The sequence below is a fragment of the Nyctereutes procyonoides genome, unplaced genomic scaffold (assembly GCF_905146905.1).
Source record: "Nyctereutes procyonoides isolate TBG_1078 unplaced genomic scaffold, NYPRO_anot_genome, whole genome shotgun sequence".
Lineage (NCBI taxonomy): Eukaryota > Metazoa > Chordata > Mammalia > Carnivora > Canidae > Nyctereutes > Nyctereutes procyonoides.
In genome coordinates, this window is record NW_026575024.1 from 31,950,783 (window position 1) to 31,964,578 (window position 13,796).

Genomic DNA, 13,796 nt, shown 5'->3' on the forward strand with positions numbered 1-13,796 from the left:
TAAAACATGATCTGTCTTTGGAAACTGTAGTTACTTTACTACAGAGTGAAATCTAAATCCTTTTTGTGGTGTTATAGGCTTCCATGATCTGATTCAACTTCCTCCCCACTTCCACTCACTACCATTCAGCTAAGCTGAGCTCTCCTCAGGAGTCTTTCAATTGTCTGATCTCTTGCACATGCTATCCCTTAACCGTGGAATGCCCCTTGCATTGCATATCCAAATTTGGGGGGCCTGACACTATTGTCTCACCAGGAAACCTTTTTCATGACCTTTTTTTCAAAACTTGCATAGTATTTTGTCTCTAAATCTTTGTGGTCTTTATAGCAATTATAGCTGTATATGTGCATCTCGTTTTCACTTTTAAGATTGTCAGCATACTGCTTTATATACAAGAGGTTATTAACTATTTAATATCAAATGCCAAGGGAGTGTGTATTGGATATTTCAGAAGTTGTCTCTATTTTCTCTATCTTAATAAATCACTGAATATGGAGAAGTAGAAAATATGTTTTCACCAGAGCCTGTCCAAAAGGTAATAGCTTTGAGGACTATTGTAAGGACTTTTACTATTAAGCTTAGTTTGGACATAAAGTAGTAGACAGGAATGCTGGAGTTTTCCATTCCAGACACAACAAAATCCCAGGTAAAACAATCCACTATAAGTAGTCACAATTAAGTATCAGAGTTTTAAAGGGCTATTACAGTTTTGTTAATATTCTGCTCTGAACTGTTTATATTCATAAACTTCAGATTTTCTAAAAAAGAGTTTTGCTTCAAGAGGGTATTTTGTTCCAACTTTTGAATAAATACCTGTTTTGTTTAGGTATTAACTAGGGACCTTGAAAGGCATGCAGCTGAATTACAAGCCCAAGAAGGATTTTCTAGGGATGGGGAAACAATGGTAAATGTGCCACACATTCATGCCAGGTGAGGATTTCTGTTATTAAGGTATTATTTAGAATCTGGCATTTAAGACTGTTTAAGAAGGAGAACCTCATTTTATAAAGCCAAAGAAATCAGTAAAAAGGGTATGAGTTCTTTGCCATCTATTGGTTATCACACCTAAGTGAACCCACTGAGAATTCTTCAAAGAAATCATGACAAAAATAAATTTTCCTGCCTGAAATGAGATGATTTCCCAACCTTCACATTTTGGTAAAGATTGATTATGGGTGTGTCCTTATCAAGTCCCTGCTATTTGAAAAGTGATACACTGGGATCCCTGGGTGGCGCAGCGGTTTGGCGCCTGCCTTTGGCCCAGGGCGCGGTCCTGGAGACCCGGGATCGAATCCCACATCGGGCTCCCGGTGCATGGAGCCTGCTTCTCACTTTGCCTGTGTCTCTGCCTCTCTCTCTCTCTCTGTGACTATCATAAATAAATAAAAAAATTAAAAAAAAAAAAAAAAAAAAAAGTAAAGTGATACACTAAGCGCTTGATTATATTTTGTTAAAATTATGAGGTTTCTACTAGACACAGAACAAATGGAATTTTGTTTTTCTTCAATTCATCTTTAAGATTTTAAATTCTCATTAGAAGAAATAAATAAGGTAATCATCAGGGTTTTGCTTTTCTTCTCTAGAATTTATAGAAGACATTGTGTAACGGTTCTTGAAAAAGAAATTAGAAACTGGAAGTCATTTTTTTTGTTGCCAAAATTTTCCTGTTGGCATTTTTTTTCCCTTTTTTCCCCTTAGAGAACAGCCAATGAGACAAGAAGAAAAGGGGAGATTTAGCATTTTTTGATTTTTAAGGATGATTTAATTCTTGTGAAATTTCTGATATATAGGGATGATATGGTTAGAGAATTCCAGTTGCTCCTAAAAGGAAGTTATGAAAATATAGATAATGTTCACTGTTGGTTCATTTGTAAATTCAATGATAAATACATTCTTGTTTTTGATGTTAGGGTGTATAACTATGAGCCGTTGACACACCTCAAGAATGTCCGGGCAAATTACTACGGAAAATACATTGCTCTGAGAGGGACAGTGGTTCGTGTCAGTAATATAAAGCCTCTTTGCACCAAGATGGCTTTTCTTTGTGCTGCATGTGGAGAAGTTCAGAGTTTTTCTCTTCCAGATGGAAAATATAATCTTCCCACAAAGGTAAGCTATTCTTTAACTGAATTATCTTGGCAAAGAAGGCAGATCATTTTACAGAAAACATTTCCCAGTGTTTCTGTACACGGAGGTAATTTTTATTTTTAATTTTCAATTTTTAAGTTATGAAGTACTTTAGGGAGGAGATCCCTGGTGGCTCAGTGGTTTAGCGCCTGCCTTTGGTCCAGGGTGCGATCCTGGAGTCCCGGGATTGAGTCCCGCATCGGACTCCCGGCATGGAGCCTGTTTCTCCCTCTGCCTGTGTCTCTGCCTCTCTCTCTCTCTCTGTGTTTATCATGAATAAATAAATAAAATCTTAAAAAAAAAAAAAAAGAAATACTTTAGGGTATAGAAAAATAGGTAAAATATTTCTCCAGTCACCACCCAGAATGTACATTTTGCCAGTTCCAGATATATATATATTTTTAAAGTTTTTATTTATTTATTAATGAGAGACACAGAGAGATGCAGAGAGAGGCAGAGACACAGGCAGAGGGAGAAGCAGGCTCCATGCAGGGAGCCCAACGCGGGACTCAATCCCAGGTCTCCAGGATCAGGCCCTGGGCCGAAGGCGGCGCTAAACCGCTGAGCCACCTGGGCTGCCCCCCAGATATATTTTTAAAGATACAAAGCATAATGATATAAAGATAGAAAATGATATTAGTATCTCCTTTGTACCCCCTTGCTTGTACCATTCCCAGAGATCATTATCCTGAAGTGAATGTGTATTCTTTCCATTCATATTTTTATATTTAGACTTAATAGGTATATACGTTGTTTCCTTTACTCTGCTGCTTGAAAGTGATGTGTTCCTTTTTTCTTTTTTTTTAGACTATTATAGATTTTTTTTAAAAGATTCTATTTATTTATTCATGAGAGATAGAGTCAGAGACGTAGGCAGAGGGAGAAGCAGGCTCCATGCAGGGAGTCTGATGTAGGACTTAATCCCAGGACCGCAGGATCATGCCATGAGCCAAAGGTAGATGCTCAACCACTGAGCCACCCAGGCATCCCAAGATTATTATAGATCTTAAAGCCATAGAAGAGTGGAGAGAATATCTGTATATGCACCATTATGAGTTGACAAGTACTAATATTTTGTGATTTTAGCTTATTTTTTATTTTTTTAAAGATTTTATTCATTCATGATTGACAGAGAGAGAAAGAGAGAGGCAGAGACACAGGCAGAGGGAGAAGCAGGCTCCATGCAGGGTGCCTGATGTGGGACTCGATCCCAGACTTCAGGACCATGCCCTGGGCCGAAGGCAGGCGCTAAATTGCTGAGCCACCTAGGGATCACCATTAACTTAATTTTTTAAACATAAAATATTATCAAAGTTGAACTCTCTCTGTTGCCCTCCCCAGTTCCACTCACTTTTTTCCATCCTTAGAGGCAGCCACTCTTCTGAAACTGGCACGTATTCTTCCAATATGCATTCTCATACCTGACTATATATATATAGGATTTATTTTCTTGTGCTGTTACATAAATAGTATGCTGAATGTAACACTCTGCCAACTCTTTTTTCACTTGGTTGTTTTGGACTTTACCTATTTCAATACATATCTAATTCTTTCATCTTTACCATTGTGGAGTATTCCATTGAATGAATAGCTACTATTATCCATTCTCCTAGTGGACATTTGTGTTATTTTCAGTTTTTTACAGTTATATGATGCTGCAGAGAACGTTCTTGTACATTCCTCCTTAGCAGAGGAATTTCTCAGTTGTGGGATATAACATTGTTAACTATTAGATGTTGCCAAACAACTTTCCAGAGTGTTGGTCCCAGCTTACCCCTCTGTTGGTAGTGTTAAATAATTACCATTTCCCTGTATTCTCATTAACATTTGGTATTGTTAGACTTCTAAAATTTTGCCATTCTGATGGGTGTAAATGGCATTTCATTTTTAATATGAATTTCTGTTGCAGTTGAACATCTTTTCACATCTTTGTTGGCCATCCAGTTTCCTTCTTTATTGAACTTTCTGTTTAAATCTTCTGCTTATTTTCCTGTTTATACTATTGATAGGAATTCTTTGTGAATTCTAGGTACTAATCATTGATTATATATATTACAGATATCTTCTCCCAGTATTTGCTTTATCTCTTTGTGGTATATTTTTTGTTCTACAGTTTTACATTTTGACAGATTAAATTGATCATTTTTTTTCCCCTTATGACCTTTATGTTTTATGCCCTGCCTAAAAAGCCTTCCTCATTTGAGTGTTATAAACATATCTCTTACATTTTCTTTTAATAGTTTTAAGTTTCGTTTTTATACTTGGATTTTTGCCCATCAGGAATTTAATCTTGGGAATGGCATAACACTAAGGACCTAATTTTGCTCTTTGAAGTGAAAGCCATTTGGCACCATTTATTAATTAAGTCCTCTATTATCAGTCCTACTGATGTGTATTGTTTCTTCTATGGTGCACTGTCCTATGGACATGTGAGTCCATTTCATTTTGCTGGTCCTGTACAATCCTATTTATATTGATCTCATTAAAGTTTTTGATTAAGGCAGGGAGACTACCATATCTCTTCTTCTTTTTTGGAATTGTGTTTACTATCCTTGGATTTTAATAAATTTTTACATTTATTACATTTTTACACGAAATTTGTAAGGTTTCCTTCTCTTCTAGGAAGAACAGGGTGTGTGAGATTTGGCTATTGATTCTGAATAATCAGTGGTGTTGGTAAATGAGTGTCATCTGCTCTTTGGGCTTAAGGTTCAGGCTCTGTCTTTAGTTCAGAGGTTAGAATTTCAATCCTGATTTATTGGATATTTTCTGTAAACTATATTTGGTCAAAGTATTCCCATGCCCTCCAATGTAGTGGGTAGTAATGCTGACTCACAGGATGAGCATTAGTGTGAAATGTTCTGCATGTGTCTGAACTTGCATGAATTGAAGTGACAAGAAAGATGTTTGTTCAGGAGATCCATATTTTAGTCACTATTTTTGTTACTATATAACAAATGACCCTAAAACTTAGTGGCTCAAAATAACAGCAGTCATCTAATTCTTTCTCAAGACTTCTGTTAGTCCAAAGTTTGGAAGAATTGCTTGGCTGGGTAGTTACCCATTTAGATCTTTTAAGGAATTGTAGTCAAATAGCAGATAGAGCTGAACAGCAAGAGGCTGGAGTGGCTGGGGGCTGGCTGGGCATCTCTCCTCCATGTGTCTTTCTGGGCTGGTTTTGGTTTCTTGTACATGGTATGGCAGCTAAGGGTACTCAATCTGCTCACATGGCTGCTGATAGCTTCAAGAGACAGGTCCAGCTCTCAGGAAAAAATGGCTGCCTCTTTTGAGCTAGCTTCAGAAAACAGGTGGCATCACTTCTATTGGTTACAAAATAAGTCATAAGCCTGTCCAGATTCCAGAAGAGGGAAATTAGACTCCATCTTTTGATGGGGGAGTGGGAGGGTTCTAGAAAGGCTCATGGGAAAATACTGTTACAGCCATATTTGGAAAATACAGTTGGCCACAATCTCTGAATTTACAAATGCATCTTGAGGTCCAAATAGCGGACAAGTGATTTTTAAAAACTTAAACACATTTACATTTCGAGGACTGTCTCTGTGGACTGTCTCACAGTGCAAAGGCAAGTGAGATAGGGGAGCTCGGGATCAAAGAAAACCCAGGAAGACTTTGGAAAAGGGGAGGATTGGTGCTGGATATTGTGGATGCGAGAGGGCATTCGAGATTCAAGGATCAGGAGACTGAATGTGCACAAAGGAAGGAATATGTGCTCAGTGTGAGAGGCTTGTGAGGAGCCTTGCACACCCACAGTAAAAGGAATAAAAGCAGTAATCAAGAGGAACTAGCTGGAAAAGTGCCTCAAAAGCTTGTAATATAGAATCAATGCAGAAGAAAGTAGTCATTATGCTCATACTGCATTTTATTATAACACCATTCTGTGACCAAGTAAAAGTAGTATTAAATGAAGCATTTTAACTTGCATTTTCCTTAGATGTGATTGTAGTTTATCAAAATGTGGATGTGAATTAATCTTCTTGCAGTGTCCTGTGCCCACATGTCGAGGGAGGTCATTCACTGCTCTCCGTAACTCTCCTCTCACGGTTACGATGGACTGGCAGTCAATCAAGTAAGCAGACTATAAATAAAACACAGGTTTTAGATCTCACATTATAGATTTACTGCCTAGTAAATTTATAATATTCATATATTATATTGTGAGTCTTATCTGTAGACAATGGTAAAGTATATAGTAAAAGATTTATTTGTTTTATAGTTTATATGTTGAAATGATAATTGTCTTTATTTGAAATGTGTTCTATATCAGATTGCAGAAAGGATTTTAAGTATCCTGTCCTTTTTCTACTGAGGAATAGTTTATTTCTCATGTGATTCATTGAACTGGATGTAGACCAACAAAGCTGTATGATTTTCTTTCCATGAGCTGTGATAGAAATGTTGTTAGAAGTGTTAAACAAGAATGCCTTAGAAATAGATATGTTTCATTTTATATTCTCACTATGAGGCATTTTACTATGGGTTTTTTTTTAAAGCTGTTTTTTGTAGGTCATATGGTTTTTAGTGTGTTTGTGTGTGTGTGTGTGTGTGTGTGTGTGTGTGTGTGTGGTATTTTTAACCCAACAAATTACTGTGTTTTATCTGACCATCGTCCCGTAACTCATCCCTGAATATAAAATAATGGGTGGTTTGAAGTCAGAGTGCTACCCAAGAAACCTGGCTAAGACAGCAGAAGGTATTTAAAAAACCAAGAACCTAGAGAAACAGTGAGATGGATTGCTACCAAGCCCTGTCCTAGCTTTACCTCCTGTTCTGCAAAAACTAAGACTGACATATGTAATAAATGTACAATATGCTGAGATCTTCACAAACTCTCCATTTTATAAAATAAATGTTTGAGACTTTTACATTTTATTTAAAAAATTTTTAACTCCGACGTAGATAACCTACAATATTATATTTATTTCAGATATATAATATAGTGGTTGCTCAGTGCCCATCACAATAAGTATACTCTTAATCCCCTTCATCTATTTCATCCATCTCTCACCCACCTCCCCTCTGGTAATCAACAGTTTGTTCTCAATAGTTAAGAGTCTCTTTCTTAGTTTGTTTCTCTTTTTCCTCCTTGGTTCATCTTTGTTTCTTAAATTCCACATATGAGTGAAATATGGTATTTGTCTTTTTCTAATTGGCTTATCCCACTTAGCATTGTACCATATAACTCCATCCATGTTGTTTCAAATCGCAAGATGTCATTCTTTTTTATGGCTATGTTAAAGACTCTTGAGCATGGTCTCGTGCTCTTTTAGTTCACAACAGTGTGCAAAGAAAGTCTGTAGGATTTTCACCTCTCAGGAGCTGCAGGGTTCACAATAGGGTAAGTTCACAGAAGGTCCAGGGTAATTCACTTAATTATACAAAATCTCTCTGCTTTTTTGGTAAAAATAGCAGACAAGAAAATAGGCTCAAATATTTTAGTTGGATTTGAATGATGATCTCTTGATATTAGATCAGACTTAGAAAGGGAGACCATTTAGGGGAGGCTGAGTGGCTCAGGCGATTAAGTGTCTGACTCTTGGTTTTGGCTCAGATCATGATCTCAGGGTCATGAGAATGAGCCTCAACTTAGGCTCCACAACCAGGAGGGGAGTCTGCTTGAGATTCTCTCTCTCCCCACCCTGTGACCCCTCCCCAGCCTCTAAAATAATAAACAAATCTTAAAAAAAGGAGAGGGGAGGCCATTTAAATCCTTTTCTTGAATCTTTAAAAGTAAGATATTGCTAAAGTTCGTTTTGAATGAGTTATAGTAAAACTTTGTTAGTATAATATTATCTTACATTATTGTTTTATTCTACCAATGTGTAGATATATAAAATGACTATCTGCCCTAAGTGAAAGATCTTCGGGCTTAGATTGGAATGCTCATAAAGAATTTAATTGTTTCTCAGCTAGTGCTTTGAATAACTTGAATGCATCAAGGTGAAAGCCTTACAATGTGGGATCCCTGGGTGGCGCAGCGGTTTAGCGCCTGCCTTTGGCCCAGGGCGCGATCCTGGAGACCCAGGATCAAATCCCACGTCGGACTCCCAGTGCATGGAGCCTGCTTCTCCCTCTGCCTGTGTCTCTGCCTCTCTCTCTCTCTCTCTCTCTCTGTGACTATCATAAATAAATAAAAATTAAAAAAAAAAAAAAGCCTTACAATGTATATCAAAGGCCTTGCAGTTGAAGCAGTCCGTTTTAGGGGTTTACTTGATGAAAACAGTCACAATATGTGAAGAAATAGCTTGCTGAAAGTATTTTTTCACTGTGTGTGTGTGTGTTTTAATGGGGAACAGCCTAAACATCTGAAGAAAATATTGTAAGTAGGATGGTACAACGGATTATTGTGTAGCCACTAAATATGATGGTGTAGGAGAATATTTTGAAATGACATAAAAAAACTATGTACAGTGTTTCTAGTGACAAAACTGGCAAGAAATACACGTTAAGAATATACTCTCTAGGAAGTGAGATTGAAGTTGTTTTCTTCTTTCTGTTTATCTGTTTTAATAAGAAAAGTATTAATATCTAATTTCTTAAAGCAAGACATCTTTAGCATGTTGTGTCATTCTGAGGCTTCTCATTGCAGTCTGGCAGTGTTTTGAGTGTGCACGGAGGGTGAAGGTGGAGGGTTTGTGGTGGTGAAGAAGGAGCAGGGTTTGAAGTAGTGCAGGTTAGGTGGATACCTGGCTGTGACCTCAGAGGAATTGAGAGGCTTATCTAGATGTATAATGAATGTATTCCAAAGTTATTATTTTAACATTCAGTGATTTTTACTTACATTCATTATTTAAAGTTTTAAAGACTTCCAGGGAAGATGGCAGAGTAGGAGGATCCTAAGCTTACTTGGTCCCACAGATACAAGTAGGTAACACCCACATCAGTGTAAATAACCCCAAAAGCAACCTGAAGACTGGTGCAACAGATTCCACAGCTAAATACAGAGAAGAGGCCACATCCAAGAGGGTAGAAAGGTGGAGATGTGGTTAGGAGCCAAACGGATCCACGGGACTGTGAGAGGAAGGGACTTAGCAGTTGTGGGGAGGGGAGAGAAGCAAACCTCTACAGCAGGCACCCCAGGCACCGGGAACCTGCATAGGGAAGGTGACGACCCATAACATTTGGCTTTGAAACCGAAGGGGCCTAATTTTGTGAGTTCTTCCAGCCTGAAACTTTAAAAAATCAGTGGCTCAGCTCTAGGAGAGTTGGTGTTGAGAGAAAACGGAGTCCCTGCCCTTAAAGGGAGAGCACAACAAACAGCTCTGCTAAGATACAGTATAGAGCAGCAGTTTGAAAAATGCCTAGGGTTTACATGAGGGAAATTTGTTGGCTAATCTCAGAGCATGTACTAGACTGGAGGGGCAGGGCTTTTTCAGAGACTTCTCCAAGAACAAAAGAGCTGGTTGGTGCTGTCTCCCCTCCGTGGACCCCCAGCCTAGTTAAAGGGACGCGTGTAGGAACCAGGACAGTAAAATACTCTCCACTTCCACCTAGCTTGCTAATGGACACCACACCCCTGTACTTTTCTGTACAGGAATTTTCCCAGCAGCTACAACTCCCCTCCTACAGCCAGCTGGTGTGGACCTTGCTGGTACTGCGCACATTGCCCCTATGTTCTCCTGCAGGAGTCCATCCAAAGTGGCACCACAAGCATGGCAGTGAGCAAGCAGCCCTCACAGAGGTCAGCAGCACTCCAAAGTGACTTCTACTCTGGGGAGAGGGGAAGATAACCACTCAGACAATCCAGCTGTGGCTGTGCAGTGGGCTGGGGACAGACATCTGGTCTGACTGTAGGCCCTGTCCACCAACAGAAACTTCTCAGGGTATAATACAGGGAGGACACCCTGTAGTTTGGTGCTCCTGCAGTTCTGGCAAACACCTGGCGAACTTCCCTCAAGCCTAGGGCAGCCCACACTGGCCCACTAACAACACAGGGACCAAACGCTGCCCACAACAGGCAAAGGGAACCATTAGAGACGACTAGACTGAAAACACACGTCTTAGCCACAGTAGTAGGGCACATGCAACACACATACGAGACACCCCTGAAGCGCCAAGGTCTTAAGAATAGGAGACATTGCACTGCAGGGCACTACAGGATCTTCATAAGGCTATTGCTTTCAAGAGCAGGAAACATGGCTGACTTTCCTAACACAAAAACAGACATGGAGTGTTCGTCAAATGAGACAGGAGTATGTCCCAAGTGATAGAACAAAAAGGACAAAATCACAGCAGGAGACCTAAATGAAATGGAGATAAGTAATATGCCTGATAGAGAATTTAAAGTAATATTTATAAAGGTACTAGATAAACTAGGGTGAGTAAATCGAAGACTTGAAGAACAGGTCAGAGATCTGGAGGACAGAGTAAAGAAAAGCCCGCTTTTACTTTTTCCCCTTCTACCACTAGATTTCTTTCAGCCAAGATGTGAATTTTACATCGTCAAGGTTTACTTCTCTTTTCCAGTTATAACTGTCTTCCTTGTTTAATTTATAGGTCATATCTAACAAAAACAAGAGCATTTATAATTTTATCTTTGTTCCACAAAGTAACAAAGAAAGTGATCAGATGCTTAGAAAAGGGAATGTAATTTATGTTACCATGTTGTTTTGTTTCTGTCCCTTAATAGAAATGAGTCTCAAAATCAAAATGAATTCTCTTCTACTCCCTTGAATTCTCCCGTTTTATATACTTCGTATTTGGACTACAGCTTTGTTGTTTAGTGCTTTTCCTACTTTTTGAAATCCTTCTATAGTGTTCTGAATAGTGAAAGTACATCTAAATATGTCTTCATCCTGCGTGACAGTGATCAGTCCTTTTCTTCTGGTGTTGTCTTGGACTCCCGAATATCTCTTCTCTCTTTGAGCTTCCAATCAGATACATCTGTTGTACTGTTCATTCGTCTTTTAACTTGTTTTCACCCTTTGCTTTCTGTGTGCTTTTTGTGTGTTTGTTTCCCTCCTATAAATATTTGATTTATATATATATATATATTTAATTTTCCCGATCTCACAGTTTTCTAGTGGTTCCCTTTTTATAGCCGCTTATTCTTGTTTTTATGATGGTAAAATTTTCTCAAAAACTCTTCAGCAGGTTTTGTTTTTAATGCCCTTCTCTTTCCTGAATTAATGCCATTTCATCCTGAAATATCTGATGAACACTGAGAAATTATCTGGACTCCTTTGATAGGTTTCCGTTGCTGTTTTATAAGTAGGAGTTTTTCCTCATGAAGCCTCTCTCCCTCTTTTGATGATCAGATTTTGCTATATGAATATGTTTTTGAATTGGAGTTGGACTTCTCAGATGCCAGAATGAGGAGACTTTATTCTGGAGCTCTGATGCCTTCATTAGATGCTGTAGCTACCCTCACAGAGTGGATGGATCCATTTCTCTAGAACAGTGTTCTGGTTTTTGTTAAACAGTAGAGCGTGGTTTGGTGGAATGCCCTCTTTCTTCACCTACACACCTATCCACACACCTACCAAAAAGTTGAACAGCTATTCTGTGACTTATCTTTCAGTTGATTATCCTGTTTCCTTTTAGCCATCCACTGAAATGAGGAAAAGTTTCACCTGTGTAAGAAACCAAGCATCCCTACTCTGCATTCCTACCAACTCCAACCTAGAAGGCTCTCAAGGGCTCTGCTGAAAATATTGGCCCCCACTTCTCTTAGATCCTTGTAACTTTTTCCTGTGTGTATTTTGAACTTCATTTTGTTCTATCCATCACTATTTTTCTACTTCCTGTTTTCTGAACTTTTAAGAGCTTGTGTTTATTGATAACACCTCTGCACACCCTATAACCTGTCTTTACTTATTTAGTGGCTACCATTTTGGTGGACATTTTGGAGAGAGGGTAGGCAAATATACATGCTCATCCTGCCATTCTTAATTGGAAACTACTGAAGTGTAATATTAGATATACCATTGAAAAATTTTTTTTAAACTAATCTACCTTTTAGCTCTGTATCTTGTGGGTCCTGAATAGTTGACATGTTGAAGAAATAACTTAAAGTCAGTATATATACTGACTGAAAATTGTTTAACGTTTTAGAATCCAGGAGCTAATGTCTGATGATCAGCGAGAAGCAGGTCGGATTCCACGAACGATAGAGTGTGAACTTGTTCATGATCTTGTGGATAGCTGTGTCCCAGGAGACACAGTGACTATTACTGGAGTTGTGAAAGTCTCAAATGCTGAAGAAGGTATTGTATAATTCTTTTCTTATTTTGATTGTTTCTCAATAATTTGTCAGGATTCATCTTTTTTCAAAGTACTTTTGAATCTCCACAGATACAGGCAATTCCTTATTTCTTACATAGGTGAAACTTTTCCTTTAAAATACAAGTTTATATGTATTTTACTGTGCCTTTCTTTTTCGTGGTATTTGAGTCTTTGTAGGGAAAATGAAAATACCAATTATTATATTTCATACCTTGAAATTTACAGGTTCTCGAAATAAGAATGACAAATGCATGTTCCTTTTGTACATTGAAGCAAATTCTGTTAGTAATAGCAAAGGACAAAAAACAAAGACCTCTGAGGATGGGTGTAAGCATGGAGCATTGATGGAATTCTCACTTAAAGACCTTTATGCTATCCAAGAGATTCAAGCTGAAGAAAACCTGTTTAAACTCATTGTCAAGTATGTATGAGGTTATCTGAAGTTTTATTATGTATATGCAGGATAGGGGTGCTCTTGGCTACAAGAAACAAAAAATTAGTCAAAATGATTGCAAATTACAGTTCGCAGGTCAAATCCAGCTAACTGCCCATTAGCTAAAAATGGTTTTTACATTTTTTTTAATGGCTGAAAAAAAAGAATATTTCATGACACATAAAATCATATAAAATTGAAATTTCACTTCCTGTAAATAAACTTTTATTGGAACATAGCCATAATCATTCATTATGTAGGCCTGGCTGCTTTCCATTTATGTAGTGCCAGTGCCTGGCTGCAGTGGCAGAGCTGAGTAGTTGCAACAGAGAATAATAGCTCACAGATATTTACTGTCTGTACCTGTATGGAAAACTTTGTTGATCTCTAGTTTAATCTATAAAGAAAATTTACTATCTCACACTAGAAGTTGGTTACTCAACAAAGAGTGATGGGACTGTGAATTCCAGTCATTTCAATTAGTTGTATGTAGGGTGTTTACTTTTATTTTATTTATTTATTTTTGGGTGTTTACTTTTAAAAAACAAGGAGATTCACATAGAAGTCACTTACATTCACTAAGTATTTCATAATATTCTTTTATTTTCATGTTATTGCCATGTAGTAGAGAAGAAGCACAGTAGAGGCAATTTTTGCTTTTGTGGTTAAGACCTTTTTTTTTCTTTTTTCTTTTCTTTCTTTCTTTTCTTTTTTTTTTTTTTTTTTAAGATAAGCTAAGTTAGAATCCATCCCACTTCCAACGAGGTTGGGAGCATGTTACTTATTACCTCCTTCATTTTTCTCAAAATAGAACTAATTCTTGCCCAGAAGGTTGTCCCAAGATTACATGAAATTTAATAATGTATTTAACATAATTAACACAACATACCGATATTTTAAAACCTTTTAAACAATATTTTGGATATTTTGAAGAAATAGAGGAAAACAAGAGAGACTGAAAAATAGATGTACCTACGAGTAGTAAAGAACTGAG

The 13,796-nt window shown here is 37.7% G+C and overlaps 1 protein-coding gene and 1 long non-coding RNA gene across 7 annotated transcripts in view; one reads left to right on the forward strand and one right to left on the reverse strand.

Moving 5' to 3' along the window:
* Window positions 1–13,796, forward strand: part of MCM8 (minichromosome maintenance 8 homologous recombination repair factor) — a 42,550-nt gene that overhangs the window by 5,624 nt on the left and 23,130 nt on the right. For all 6 annotated transcript variants that reach the window (XM_055306020.1, XM_055306004.1, XM_055306010.1 and 3 more), the window contains 5 exons: window positions 827–930; window positions 1,911–2,109; window positions 6,129–6,214; window positions 12,199–12,350; window positions 12,595–12,790. In XM_055306020.1, the coding sequence (XP_055161995.1) occupies window positions 827–930; window positions 1,911–2,109; window positions 6,129–6,214; window positions 12,199–12,350; window positions 12,595–12,790 (737 nt within the window). The remainder of the gene's footprint in view (window positions 1–826; window positions 931–1,910; window positions 2,110–6,128; window positions 6,215–12,198; window positions 12,351–12,594; window positions 12,791–13,796) is intronic.
* LOC129497274 (uncharacterized) overlaps window positions 6,091–13,796 on the reverse strand; it is a 46,391-nt gene continuing 38,685 nt past the window's right edge. Inside the window, exon 3 of the long non-coding RNA XR_008661908.1 lies at window positions 6,091–6,223. This is a non-coding gene — a long non-coding RNA (uncharacterized LOC129497274). The remainder of the gene's footprint in view (window positions 6,224–13,796) is intronic.